Raw genomic sequence first — 13,269 nt, forward strand, 5'->3', positions numbered from 1 at the left:
TACTTTGGATACTTAAGAACATTTTAAGGGTAAATACTTCTGTAATTGGACAGAAGTATGTATGTACATCACTACATACATACTTATCCAAGACTCACAATTCATAAATATATTGTCTCCAAACACTGTGTTTGTATTTATAGCAAACTTTTTATTTATCTTAACCCGGATAAGTCGTATGTATAATATTATGTAATTAATAATTGTAGTTTCGGTTTTTTTTTGCTTCTAAACGGAGCGACCGGTAGTGACGTCATCCGGCGCCATATTGGCGTCTGTTGTCTTTCTGTTGGTCACTGGCTTTGCTGAGCTCTGGAGAAATCATGGAGCTCGATACGCTGCTTGGCGCTTTCAGAGGTACTTTAGGATAATGTGTTTGTGTTGGTACTACTGGGTATAAATGTGAGGTTTCTTTATAACGCTAACGAATTTAGCGCGAACGCTGTGATACGGTTAACTAGTTATTCGTTAGCTGGTTTGTTCAGCAGGAGAGTCGACTAGTGTAATTAGCCGGCAAGCTAATGAACCGAGTCTCTCACCTACAGGCGTGTAAACAGGAAGCTCGTGTGTTTGTTTCGGATCCGACGCGCGTATTACTTCATTAATGCGGACGAATCTCAGAGAAACATTAGTAGACAGAGCTGACTGTCAGAGCTTTTTAAAGGCGTTTAAATAGACGAAATATACTCTTAGAAACCATCAATAATCCCCAGGACTACAATTTTCTAATGTCAAGACTGTAGGAGTCAAGTGCTTCCTGATTTCTGTTTATTTTCAATCATCGTGTGTGTATTGTTTACATGAAGACTACTGCAGTTATTGGACCTCCTGTTATACATAAATACAAGGTTAGTGAAGTATAATCTCATCTCACACACCCTGACTGTGTATTCCAGATTTTGAGAAGAAAGGAAAAAAGGAAGGATGCCCCATTCTGGACCAGTTTTTGTGCCATATAGCCAAAACCGGAGAGACTATGTGAGTTATATAACCTTTCTAAATAACAAGTCATACTTGATGCTTATATCCTTTCTTGTATTGCACTGATGTTTTCAGATCTGAAGTTTGATTTACTGGTTTAGTTCTTAAGTACAACCCAAATTTAAAAAAAAGTTGGGATTTTATCTAAAATGTAGAAATCCTCAAAATGCATTTGCGAATCTCTTAAACCTCTTAGATCAGGTGTTTAAATCTATAATTTTATAGAAAACAATAAGGTAAACAAAAAAAATTTAGACTGGGTAACGAAAGGCTGTAAAAGTAAATGTTACTGAAAAGAAACAGCGGAAGGAACTTTTCTTACCTAATTATGTTCATTGGCAACAGGTCAGTATAAATCTTGAGTTTTCACAAGATTCACAAAACTGTCTACTAATTGCGGAACAATTTCAGAATAATGTTCCCCAATATAAATTTGTAAAGACCATGTAATGTAGATGAATGTCACAGCACATAGTATCATCAAACTATTCAGAGAATCTGGAGAAATCTCTGTGTGCAAGGGACATGGGAAAGAAATCAATATTGGATGCCTACCAACTTCAGGCCCTCAGGCTGGTCCTCAGGCATGACTCTGTAATGGAAATCATTCAGTGGAGTTAGAAACACGCCTAAAAGTCTATTTCCCGTGAAGACAATTATGGTGTGCCATCCATAATTTTAGGTTAAAACTATGATCAAGAAACTAACAGTCTTCTCTGTAAAATGTACTGAGGCAAAGTGGGAAAAACTATTGGGTTCAGATGAAATATAAAAAAAATTTTGGACACCATGGATGCCATATTCTCTGGACTAAAGAGGAGAGGGACCACCCGGCTTGTTATTAGTGCTCAATTCAGAAACCTGTATTTCTGATGGTTTGGGAGTGCATTAGTGCCAATGGATTGGACATTTTGCACATCTGGAAAGACCATGTCAATGCTCAAATGTATATTCAGGTTTTAGAGCAACATCTGCTTCCTTCCAGACAACGTCACTTTCAGGGATGATGCTGAACCGCAACAGCATGTCTTCGTAGTACAAGCGTCTGGGTGCTGAACTGGTCTGCCTACAGTCCAGACATTTTAACAATTGAAAGCATTTGCTGCATCATGAAATGAAAAATGTGAAAGCTGTTAGAATCCTGTATCAGACACAAATGGGACAACCTATCCAAAACTCACAGTGATAAACATGGCCGTGTCCCAACTTTTTTGAGACGTGTTGTTACCATCTAATTAAATTCTTCCCTCTTTTACCTTAAAATAGTACATATTCTCAGTTTAAACACTTGATGTGTTTGTTCTATTGTGAATTACAATCTGAGTTTCTAATATTTGCAATATTTTTTTGGATTTGGGGTTGTAGTTAACACCAAGCAACCGACTATAATGACAATAAGACTGCGTTGTGAACATGTAGAGGCAGTTTAGTTTACACTTATGCACATATTTAAATGTTTTAACAAATATCTCATTTCTTTTTTGTGCTTTCTTAGGATTCAGTGGTCCCAGTTTAAAAGCTACTTCCTATTCAAGCTAGAAAAAGTCATGGATGAATTTAAAGCCTCATCTCCAGAGCAGCGCGGTCCTGCCAATCCAAACGTTGAATACATTCCCTTTAAAGAGATGAAGGAACGGATACTTAAAATTGTGGATGGCTACAATGGGTAAGAGAGCATGATAAAATTAGAGATGTTGTCTCTTACCTTAACAAAGATGGCAAAAGTACACACATCATCCACTCAAGTAGAAGTACAGATTCTCATGTTTTAAAAGTTGAAGTACCGAATATACTTTTTCACTCAAGTTAAAGTAAAGAAGTTTGGGCTCTGACATGTACTTAAGTAAAAAGTAGCCATTGCCATTGGTAACTGAAGCTCACATCATATTCATATTTTAATATAAAAGAGTGTAACATTTTATCTAATGAATGTATTCAGGCTGAACATCCACCATATAGAACACAAGCAGAGAAAAGATGATGATGATGAGGAAAGTTCTCAGTCATGTTTACATCACTGACTCCCTCTGTCTCCTCCACGTTACCACCGTACTTCTTGTTACCTTCTGCCTTGCTTGTTGTTAGCTTCGCAGTCTAGCCTACGTCTGTGGTGTGTGAGAGCCAGGAAATGATCCACCAGTGGTAGATTGAAAAAGGAGCACAATGACAAGAAACTGAAAACGGTGCACAGTGAGAATAAACAAAATATTGATCATGCGACCAAATGTATTAAAAGTAAAGTAACGAGCCTGTTTTGAAAATGTAATAAGTAGAAAGTAACAGATATTTGTGTAAAAATGTAATTAACGAAAGTAAAAAGTTAATAGTGAAAAAAAATAAATAGTGAAGTAAAGTACTGATACCTGAAAAATCTACTTAACTACAGTAACTAAGTATTTGTACTTCATTACTTCCCACCTCTGTTTACCAATAGACTTGTCATAATTTAATCAGTTTGACATGATTTTACACTGGCACAATGTCCAGTGACATTTACGATGAATATTGATCATTAAATATCTTACATTGACGTTCTAACTTTGAAGAAATGTGCATATTTATAAAAATGGAAAAATGAGCAATTTAAAAGTAATAGTCCATGTTATCACTCAAAACGTAGGCTGAACCAAAAGAGCAGGGGTTTTAGGTATCTAGAAAAAATTGTGCATATATTTAAATGCTTATTCGTTGCCCGAGACTACGGGTAGTCTGATAATAATTAATCTGATTATTGTGCAAACGAGATTTGCAAGTCTTATAGCTGCCAAAAAAAAAAAAATTATTATTATTTTTTTTTTAAATAATAAATACAAACAATATAAGTTTGGGTTTATGGAAAAGGCAGTCACTTAATAGTCATAGTTATTTTTTTTAATTAAATTGCCACAAGTTTAGTTAATTAGTACAAATGCCTTTTTCTTTTTTTAATCTTTAAAATCTTTTTTCTGTCTCTGAAAAAACTGATTAATAATGTTTCTGGTTTTTCCCACTTTAATTACTGCACTGCACTTTAGTTCTTGCTGGGTTACATGCTACACAAATTGTAATACGTTTCAAACTCAGCAGCTAATATCTTGATTAGGGATCATATTACTCCTGCTTTGGAATCCTTACCTTTTCTTTCCATAGGGTTTTAAGTTGATTTTAAAATTCTTGTGCTGACATGAAGATTTGCATGGCCTGGCTCCCCAATATTTATCTGACACCGAACACCCTAAAACATAATTTTTTTCCTCTTCTCAGTCAGGTTTTTATTTATTCCAAAGAGAAGTAAAGAACAGAGTGCAGGCAGGATGGAGTGGGTGGAGAAGAGTGACAGGAGTGATTTGTGATAGAAGAGTGTCTGCAAGAGTGAAAGGGAAAGTTTATAGGACTGTGGTGAGACCTGCGATGTTGTACGGTTTAGAGACAGTGGCATTGAGTAAAAGACAGGAGGTGGAGCTGGAGGTAGCAGAGGTGAAGATGCTGAGATGTTCATTGGGAGTGACGACGATGGATGGAATTAGAAACGAGTTTGTTAGAGGGACAGCGCATGTAGGACGTTTTTGGAGACAAAGTGTGAGAGCTCCTTTGTCCTTTGATTGAAATTGTTGGACATGGGGTATATCAGTAGGAGAATGCTGAGGATGGAGCCACCAGGAAGGAGGAAAGGATGAAGACCAGGAGGAGGTTTATGGATGTGGTGAAGAAAAACTTGCAGGTAGTTGGTTGTAAAAGACAGGGTAGTATGGAGACGGATGATCCGCTGTGGAGACACCTAACAGGAGCAGCCGGAAGAAGAAGAAGAAGAAGACTTGTTTATGCTCCATGGTTGGTGTGGCTTTTTCTTCATATGCTCCTTAATTATGGATTTCACAACTGGCTGATATCAAACGGATATAGTTTTTTTTTTTTATATTAGCCTTCATTAAACTGAGTATTCATATAGATTGTGTTTTTATGTAATTCACCATGAATAAAATGGGTCCACTACATTTTCTTCACATATGCAATCAGAATCATTATGGTGTATCATTATGGTATGGTTCATCATAGTCTGATGAATTAACTCAAGATTATAATAATAAACAATATTTATTCACATTATTTATTCCTGGGTTGGATTTTTCTATTCTTTATATATGTACAACTGTATGTAATATTGTTCTCCTTCAAAGTGTCTAATCTGATCCAGAGAGAAGCGAGTAGTAAGAAAGAAAAACATCTCGTCAGTCAAATAAGACTGGGGAGGTGGTATCTTAGTGGTTAAGGGATTAGACTTTGAATCCAAATTTCATGAGTTCAAATCCCATCCACTCTAATCTGCCTCTCCTGGGCCCCTAAGCATGGCCCTTGACCACATAGCTGCTCAGTTGCATAAATGAGTTAAATGGCGTAAATGTATATAAGACGGATGGTGAAGTTGAATGTTCTCATTTATTTTGTGAGATTTACTGGTGAAATTGAATTCCTTATGTGTAGATTTCATCTGCTCATGTCAAAATTTGAATTTTTTCACGAGTGTTGCTCTTTCTTTTTTTTTTTATTGTTCTGTCACTTTTATTGTAACCTGCATGTTGAAGTTTCCAACAAGATTCAGAAGTTATTACTTTTTTAATTTTTTATCCCGACATCTATTTTGCAAATTATCCAGGCTTTTTCGTAAAATTTCGTAAAATAAAAGTGTACTTCACAGCAGTTTTAGTTCACACGGCCAATTGTTGGCTAACGGTCACCTTACAGCTTCTTGCAGGATAAGACATGAATGCATAAATACTTAAGTACAAGTTCCAGTCTGAAATTGCTGATCGCTTTGTTCCAGGATCCCTTTCACTATCCAGCGTCTATGTGAACTGCTTACTGAGCCGAAAAGAAACTACACAGGAACAGACAAGTTTCTAAGAGGCGTGGAAAAGGTAAGCTATGCTCTTAGCTCTTGGGGTTCAGAACCACATAATTACACTATGGTTATGTAATTTCAATTAGCTCTCTTAAAACCTTTCTATTCATTTTATTGCAGAATGTGATGGTGGTCAGCTGTGTGTATCCTACCTCAGAGTGAGTGAAGCTGCTCAAGTGTCTTAATCAGGTTTTTTCACCACCATCTACTATTTAGAGCCCAATCTAAAAGCTCAATTTGGTTGAGATCTAGTGACGTGGTCATAGCATTTAAGTTGCATCAAATTCATAGCCATCAAACAATTCAGTGCACATTTGTGCCTCGTGTGATCGTTCGTCACGAGACCACTTTCCATTAGAATGTAAAAGCGATCCATTTCGTGCTTTAAATTGGCACAATTTAAATAGAGTTCACCCCGTCATCAGCAATTGATAAGTCGAAATACTAACAATATTTAATTAGCCAGAAATCTAGAGAGAGGAATGGCAAACCCCTCTACCATTTCATTCAGAGTAATATTATGAGGGCTAATAACACTTTTCCTCCGAGCGTGTTGTGCTGTTATGTTGAGTTGCTTGAGCGCAGCCCCGCCCCCTTTCCTGGCTTGGAACTGCTGTGTGGTGGGAAAAGTGATCGTTATCTATTGACTTATATTTGGCAAGAGCAAAACGGGGAGAGAATTACAGTTACGAAAACATCTTCAACATTTAGCAAATTACTTGAATCATGCATGAAAATTTTCTTATGGCTTAAGAGCCATAAACCACAATAATCCCTCATTAATGTGTCACCTGTCTGTGTGCTGTGCAGTAATTATCTTCCATGCATCAGGAATTGCAGGGTGTTTTAATGTTACCTGCAAAGGGCTGATGGTACTGCAGGTTTTGCCATTTGTTTGAACAAATCTTAAACATGAAAGAAAATGTAAAATTTGGTCCGGAATGAAAACCTGCAGCTGCCCCACCTTTTGCGTGAAGTCGATCGAGGACCCCTGGATTGAGTATGGATGAAATGTTTTACTGAATGCCATGATCTTGTTTGTCCTTTAAGAAAAAATGGCTCCAGTGGTGTGAACAGAATGAACGGAGTCATGTTCCCTGGAAATGCTTCTGCTCTTCCGGATAGGTAAGGGCCGACACTTGCAGCCAAAAATGTCAATGCTCCAATATTCCCTTTGCAATTGCAACATTTTAATTGCTTTTGTTCTCATTTTCACTCTGGTAGAAATGTGAATGGCCCAGCCACACCTAGGTCAATAAATAGATCAAAGCTTTCTCTGTCAAGCAGCATAACTGCTAACGGCCTCCCGGACAGCACAGAGAGCAGTGCTGAACAGACAGAAAGAACAGTCTGGTAAGCGTTCATTCTTAAAAATCTTATGCACAGATGAAAGAAAAACACTGCATCTGACCACACCTTGGATTGTAGTGGTTGATATTTACTCTTCAGTAAGCAGAAAGACAGTTTTTTAGTACATAAATTCAGTGATTATTTTTGTTTATTTGTTTCCCATTTCATCCATTTACCCTCAGTGATTCCATGACATCAGAAACGGTATGCTCAAGTGAAGAACTGCGGAAGGGCAAGCACCGCAAGGACGAGGAACCTGAGGAGGAGGAGGATGAGGATGAGGAAAGACACGATGCCAAACGGCTTAAGTTCGATAAGGATGCAGAGGAGGAGAATGAAGCCAGTGGGAAGGACTTGTCTTGTCATGCTTCTGTTGAGAGCTCAACAGATGTGGCCGAGTCCTCTCAGCATGCTAATATGGAAGTGAAGGATTCATCTGCGCTTATCCCTGAAGACCAAGGTAAGTGTTTGCTGGTGTCTGTGTAGTTCTGTTATTGTGAGATTTTCTAGTCTGAATTCTATGTATATAAATTAATTAACTACAGTTAATTTGGGATGGAAATATTTTGCCAGAGGCAGCAGGGAAAGAAGAGTGGAGGTTTGAGTGGGCACTTTAAATGTTGGTACTATGACGGGTAAAGAGAGAGAGGTAGCTGATATGATGGAGAGGAGAAAGGTGGATATCTTGTGTTCAGGAGACCAAGTGGAAACGGAGTAAGGCCAGGAACATTGGAGGGGGTTTAAACTGTTCTATTATGGTGTGAATGGAAAGAGAAATGGTGTAGGGGTGATTCTGAAGGAAGAGTACAGTAAGAGTGTAGTGGAGGTGAAGAGAGTTTCTGATAGGGTGATGAACATGAAGCTGAAAGTTGAAGGGGTGATGATATGGCATCAGTGCTTATGCTCCACAAGTGGGCTGTGAGATGGAGAAGGAAAAATTCTGCAGTTAGTTAGATGAAGTGGTAGAAGGGGTACCTAGGAAAGAACGATGGGTGATTGGGGCAGACTTTATTTGATATGTAGGTGAAGGGAACAGAGGTGATGAGGAGGTGATTGGTAGGTATGGCTTTAAGGAGAGGAATGTGGAAGGGCAGATGGTGGTAGATTTTGCCAAAAGGATGGAAATGGCAGTGGTGAACACTTATTTTAAGAAGAAGGAGGATCAGAGGGTGAGATATAAAAGTGGGGGAAAGTGCACACAGGTGGACTATATTCTTTGCAGGAGATGCAACCTGTAGGAGATTGGAGACTGTAAGGTGTTTGCAGGGGACAGTGTAGCTAGACAGCATCGGATGGTGGTCTTTAGGATGGTTTTAGAGGGGAAGAAGAGGAGGAGAGTGTGGACTTAAAAAAAAAAAAAAAAGAATAAGATGGTGGAAACTGAAGGAGGAAGCAGATTAGAGCAATAAAGGATGGGGATGGAAATGTGTTGACTAGTGAGGAGAGTGTGTTGAGAAGGTGGAGGGAGTATTTTGAGCAGCTGATGAATGAGGAAAATGAGAGAGAGAGAAGGTTGGATGATGTGGAGGTGGTGAAGCAGGAAGTGCAATGGATTAGTAAGGAGGAAGTGAAAGCAGCGATTAAGAGGATGAAAAGGGGAAAGTCGGTTGGACCAGATGACATACCGGTAAAAGCATAATGTTTAGGAGAGATGGCAGTGGAGTTTATAACCAGATTGTTCAAGATTCTGGAAGGTGAGAGGATGCCTGAGGGATGGAGAAGGAGTGTGCTGGTACTGATCTTTAAGAATAAGGGAGATGTGCAGACCTGCAGTAACTACAGGGGAATAAATTTGATCTGTCACACCATAAAGTTATGGGACAGAGTAGTGGAAGCCAGGCTGAGAGAAGAGGTGACCATCTGTAAGCAGCAGTATGGGTTCATGCCGAGGAGGAGCACCACAGACGCGTTATTTGCTTTGAGAATGTTGATTGAGAAGTATAAAGAAGTTCAGAAGGAGTTGCATTGTGTGTTGGTGGATTTAGAGGAAGTGTACGACAGGGTGCCAAGTTGTGGTATTGTTTGAGGAAGTCAGGTGTGTCAGAGAAGTGTGAGGGTGGTGCAGGACATGTATGAGGACAGTGTGACAGCAGTGAATTGTGCAGTAGGAACGACAGACTCGTTTAAGGTGGAGGTTGGACTCTATCAAGGACCGGCTCTGAGCCCTTTCCTGTTTGCAGTGGTGATGGACAGGTTCACGGACGAGGTCAGACAGGAATCTTAGTGGACTATGATGCTTGCGGATGATATTATTTGTGGTGAGTGTAGGGAGCAGGTTGAGAAGAGCCTGGAGAGGTGGAGGTACATGCTGGAAAAAGGGGAATGAAAGTCAGTAGCAGTAAGACAGAGTACATGTGTGTGAATGAGAGGGAGGGCGGGCAGTGGAGTGGTGCGGTTGCAGGGAGAAGCAGTGAAGGTGAAGGAGTTCAGGTACCTGGGGTCAACAGTGCAAAGTAATGGAGAGTGTGTTAGAGAAGTGAAGAAAAGAGTGCAGGCAGGGTGGAGTGGGTGGAGAAGAGTGTCCGGAGTAATTTGTGAAAGAAGAGTATCTGCAAGAGTAAAAGTTTATAGGACTGTGGTGAGACCTGTGATGTTGTATGGTTTAGAGACAGTGGCATTGAATAAAAGACAGCAGGTGGAGCTGGAGGTAGCAGAGCTGAAGATGATGAGGTTTTCGTTGGGAGTGATGAGGATGGACAGGATTAGAAACGAGTTTATTAGAGGGACAGCGCATGTTGGAAGTTTTTGAGACAAGGTGAGGGAGGTGAGATTTAGATGGTTTGGACATGTGTAGAGGAGGGACATGGGGGATTGGTAGAAGAATGCTGAGATTGGAGTCACCAGGAAGGAGGAAAAGAGTAAGACCAAGGAGGAGGTTTATGGATGTGGTGAGGGAAGACATGCAGGTAGTTAATTTGAAAGAGGCAGATGTAGAGGACAGGGGAGTGTGGAGACTGATGAGCCGCTGAGGCGACCCCTAATGGGAGAAACCGAAAGATGATTTTGGTACATTTAAAATGCACAAAATGTTTTTCTAAGGATAACTGGGATTAGTAGTGCCTGTATTGTCTGAGTAAATAGAGAAAGCAGCTAAAGGCATTTTCAGCATTCTGTGATGTTTGTGTTTGATCGATTAGTTGATGAGCTGCACTATTTTTAGCTCTTCTCACATTTCCTAGCTCAGCTCATTGTGAAACTCAGGCACTTAACATTGGTAATTGTCTATAGTACTGCTTACTTGGCAGTGACAATTTAAGAAATAATTGTTAATTTGGCAAGCTTTGTTATGCTTCTTAAATCATGAACAGTCAATTATACAGTCTCATTGATTTCTAAACAAAAATCACTGTACCATGAATGTTCACTGACTGTTATCTTTCACTCTGGCGAGAGGTTAATATTAGCTACAACTAAATCAAATTCTTTACTTTTATTATTAAGCTAATCATTTTTTTCATTCTCACTTGCTCACCAGGCATGTGTTTTGCTTGGAATTTCAGCAGATGTGTATTTTATTGATATGAAAACAAAATTCTTTCACCACAGAGCCCTCCAGCACACAGTCAGAATGTGGAGATGGCACGGTTGGTAAACTGGATTCTCCTGGCTCTTCGCACAGTAACGAGACTGGCCGTGAAGTGGAGCTGTTGGAGCACAAAGCACAGTTAGAGAGGCTGGACCCTGCAGAACTGGATAACACTGAGGAAAACACTGACCCAGTAAGCAGTAGCAGTAACAGTGGCAGTGAGGAAAGTGAGTGTCACGCCGAGTCCGCGTCTTCATCTGCCAGCAGTTACACAGAGCCGGCAGCAGAGGGCAACAGCACTGCAGAGGACACTTCACAAAGTTCAGAGACTGCACAAGACTTTGTAGAGCAAAACTGAAAGCACTGGTTACATTGTTTCCTTTTTTTTTTCTTATTTTCTTTTGTTTTAAATTTTATTTAACACAGCAAAACATCAGCCCCAAATTACCAGCAGCCCTGGAAACAGAGTGCAAGTCTTAATACCTCACACGAGAGGAGGGCATTTTCCTAGTGAACCTTATCCTCCTCAAGTCTCCACACAAACCTTGCATGGCCTTCTGACAGCCACAATTGTTGCTGTGTATCTGATCGTTTCTGGAAAATGATTTTAACCTTAGTTTTTGTTGTTCACTGACATAAGCCTACGGTGTATGATGGTCTAATCATGGTTTATTCACCAGACTCCTACAACTGATTTACCACACATTTTCTATAAAGACGTTTAATCAAACTCGTGTGCATGTTTTGTTATAGACCAGGATTACGCAGCTAGAAAGATGCTTTAATCTATAAATCAGGATCCAAACATTCCAGGGGCCTCTAAAAATAAACAAATAAACCACCATGCAGGATTAAACCACTAGCAGTTATAATTCAAACACCATTTATTACATAACTGGAGGACTGTGTATACTGAATCATTGGAATAAAGCATTTTATCAGCCTTTTTTTTCCTTTTTTTTTTTTTTAAACCATGCAAAACTGGAAGATTTTTAATGGACCAAATACCTGTATTTACTAGAAAAAATAAACAACTGTATATCCTTAATGATTACTGTTTTGGCTGCTTGAAGCAAAAAAAAAAAAAAAGGCCTGCCCAAATGCCCAGTTATTTTGAATTGTATGTGGCATTACATTTTATCTCTACTGCCTTCTGCCTTTGCTTTGTTGTGGCACAAATGGAAAGTTATTTTAAAGTTTCTTAATTTATTCTTTAACCACTCAATGTTTTCTTGCTCTAGGAATGTGAATGCTCCTACCTGTAGTGCAGTTAGGCATGACTTTATTCCTCTCTGGAGATGTGATCCACTGTAGAGTAGAGGAGCACCAATTAAGTTCTCTCCTCCACCTGTTTGAAAAGCTAGTCATAAAATGTTAATCGGTTTTGTACGTGGTAGCAAGTTTTTTTTTTTTTTTTTTTTTTTTCTTTTTTCATGCATTTTAGTACTTCTTGGTCAACATTCAAGCATTTTATGGTGCTGTTTAATGGACTGTAATTTCACCTGCATTAAATATTCATGCAGTTAGTTGGAATGTAATCATTAAATATTGCTAATTATATGTTTGTGTTTAACCGCTATTGAGCAATTCTTATTGATGTCTGTAATAAGATTTTTCACGTTACATTTCCTCTCTGAGCAACATGGTGATGAGCTCATGGTGATGAGCTTATGAACACTACCCCCCTCTCTTCTGCCAATCAAGAAACATATGAGCTAACATGGTTTCGACCATCCTATCTGTAACTAATTTCATAACTCCTTTTTGATATTTAGAATTTTTACATTTCTATAAAGTAGATTTTGTAGAATGTGTTCAAGGCCTTTGTGTAAATTTAATCAATTTTATGATTTCTTCATGAACTGAATGCCTGGACTACAGTATTCAATTAAAGCAATAAATGTAAACAGTTAATGTTGATACTTCATTTATGCATGATGAAGTAGCAGCCATTAAGAATCAAATAAATTTTGGAACACTGTCACTCAAGCTCTTGTTTGAGTTTTTTTTTTCCAATTATTCACAATAATATCAGAAAAATAATGCTTAAACAGCAACGTGGACATAAATTGAATATGCTAAAAGAGTAGAAAAGGTGCTAAACCAAATGCACCATCTCACTTTACACTTGGTATACTTAGCTATTGGAAGGAACAGCTGAGCCATATAGAAAACAGAAAAATAACATCTGAAACAGGATTTATGCAGGACAGAAATGCCCTGAGGAGGGAGTTCACTGCACTGAGAGAGGAGCTGCACCTTAAAGACAGAATAGCTTCAGAACCTCTGAGCTAGCCCACAAACCAAACCCTCATAAACACATCCCCTGAGCCACAAGAGTCGCAACCCTCCCCTGTTCTATGGGATTCAGTAAAGACAATCTCAACCATAGCAAAAGATGCTGAAAAACCCCCTAAAGACTCAAAACAACAAACACATTCACAGAGGCAGATGTTCCTATAGAATAATCTCATTCCCAGGACAAAATTTGCTAAAACGTGCTGCTTGTGCACTATCAATGCACTCATCTCAG

General features: G+C 39.0%; 1 protein-coding gene across 1 annotated transcript; it reads left to right on the forward strand.

Moving 5' to 3' along the window:
• The first annotated feature begins 267 nt into the window (after positions 1-267).
• ppp4r2a (protein phosphatase 4, regulatory subunit 2a) lies at positions 268-12,725 on the forward strand. Its single transcript, XM_046870054.1, has 9 exons — positions 268-357; positions 897-978; positions 2,477-2,647; positions 5,783-5,876; positions 5,981-6,018; positions 6,911-6,985; positions 7,085-7,213; positions 7,393-7,670; positions 10,757-12,725. Exons 1-9 carry the CDS (start codon positions 324-326, stop codon positions 11,092-11,094), a joined length of 1,239 nt encoding a protein of 412 aa, XP_046726010.1. The 5' UTR covers positions 268-323; the 3' UTR covers positions 11,095-12,725.
• Positions 12,726-13,269: the final 544 nt, after the last annotated feature.

The sequence above is a fragment of the Silurus meridionalis genome, chromosome 16 (genome assembly GCF_014805685.1).
Source record: "Silurus meridionalis isolate SWU-2019-XX chromosome 16, ASM1480568v1, whole genome shotgun sequence".
Lineage (NCBI taxonomy): Eukaryota > Metazoa > Chordata > Actinopteri > Siluriformes > Siluridae > Silurus > Silurus meridionalis.

Excerpts from the sequence above, each read along its gene's own strand:
- ppp4r2a (XM_046870054.1), top strand. The coding sequence starts at position 324 with ATGGAGCTCGATACGCTGCTTGGCGCTTTCAGAG. Across the intron at positions 979-2,476 it reads GCCAAAACCGGAGAGACTAT|GATTCAGTGGTCCCAGTTTA; the intron begins GTGAGTTATATA and ends GTGCTTTCTTAG. Across the intron at positions 7,214-7,392 it reads CAGACAGAAAGAACAGTCTG|TGATTCCATGACATCAGAAA; the intron begins GTAAGCGTTCAT and ends ATTTACCCTCAG.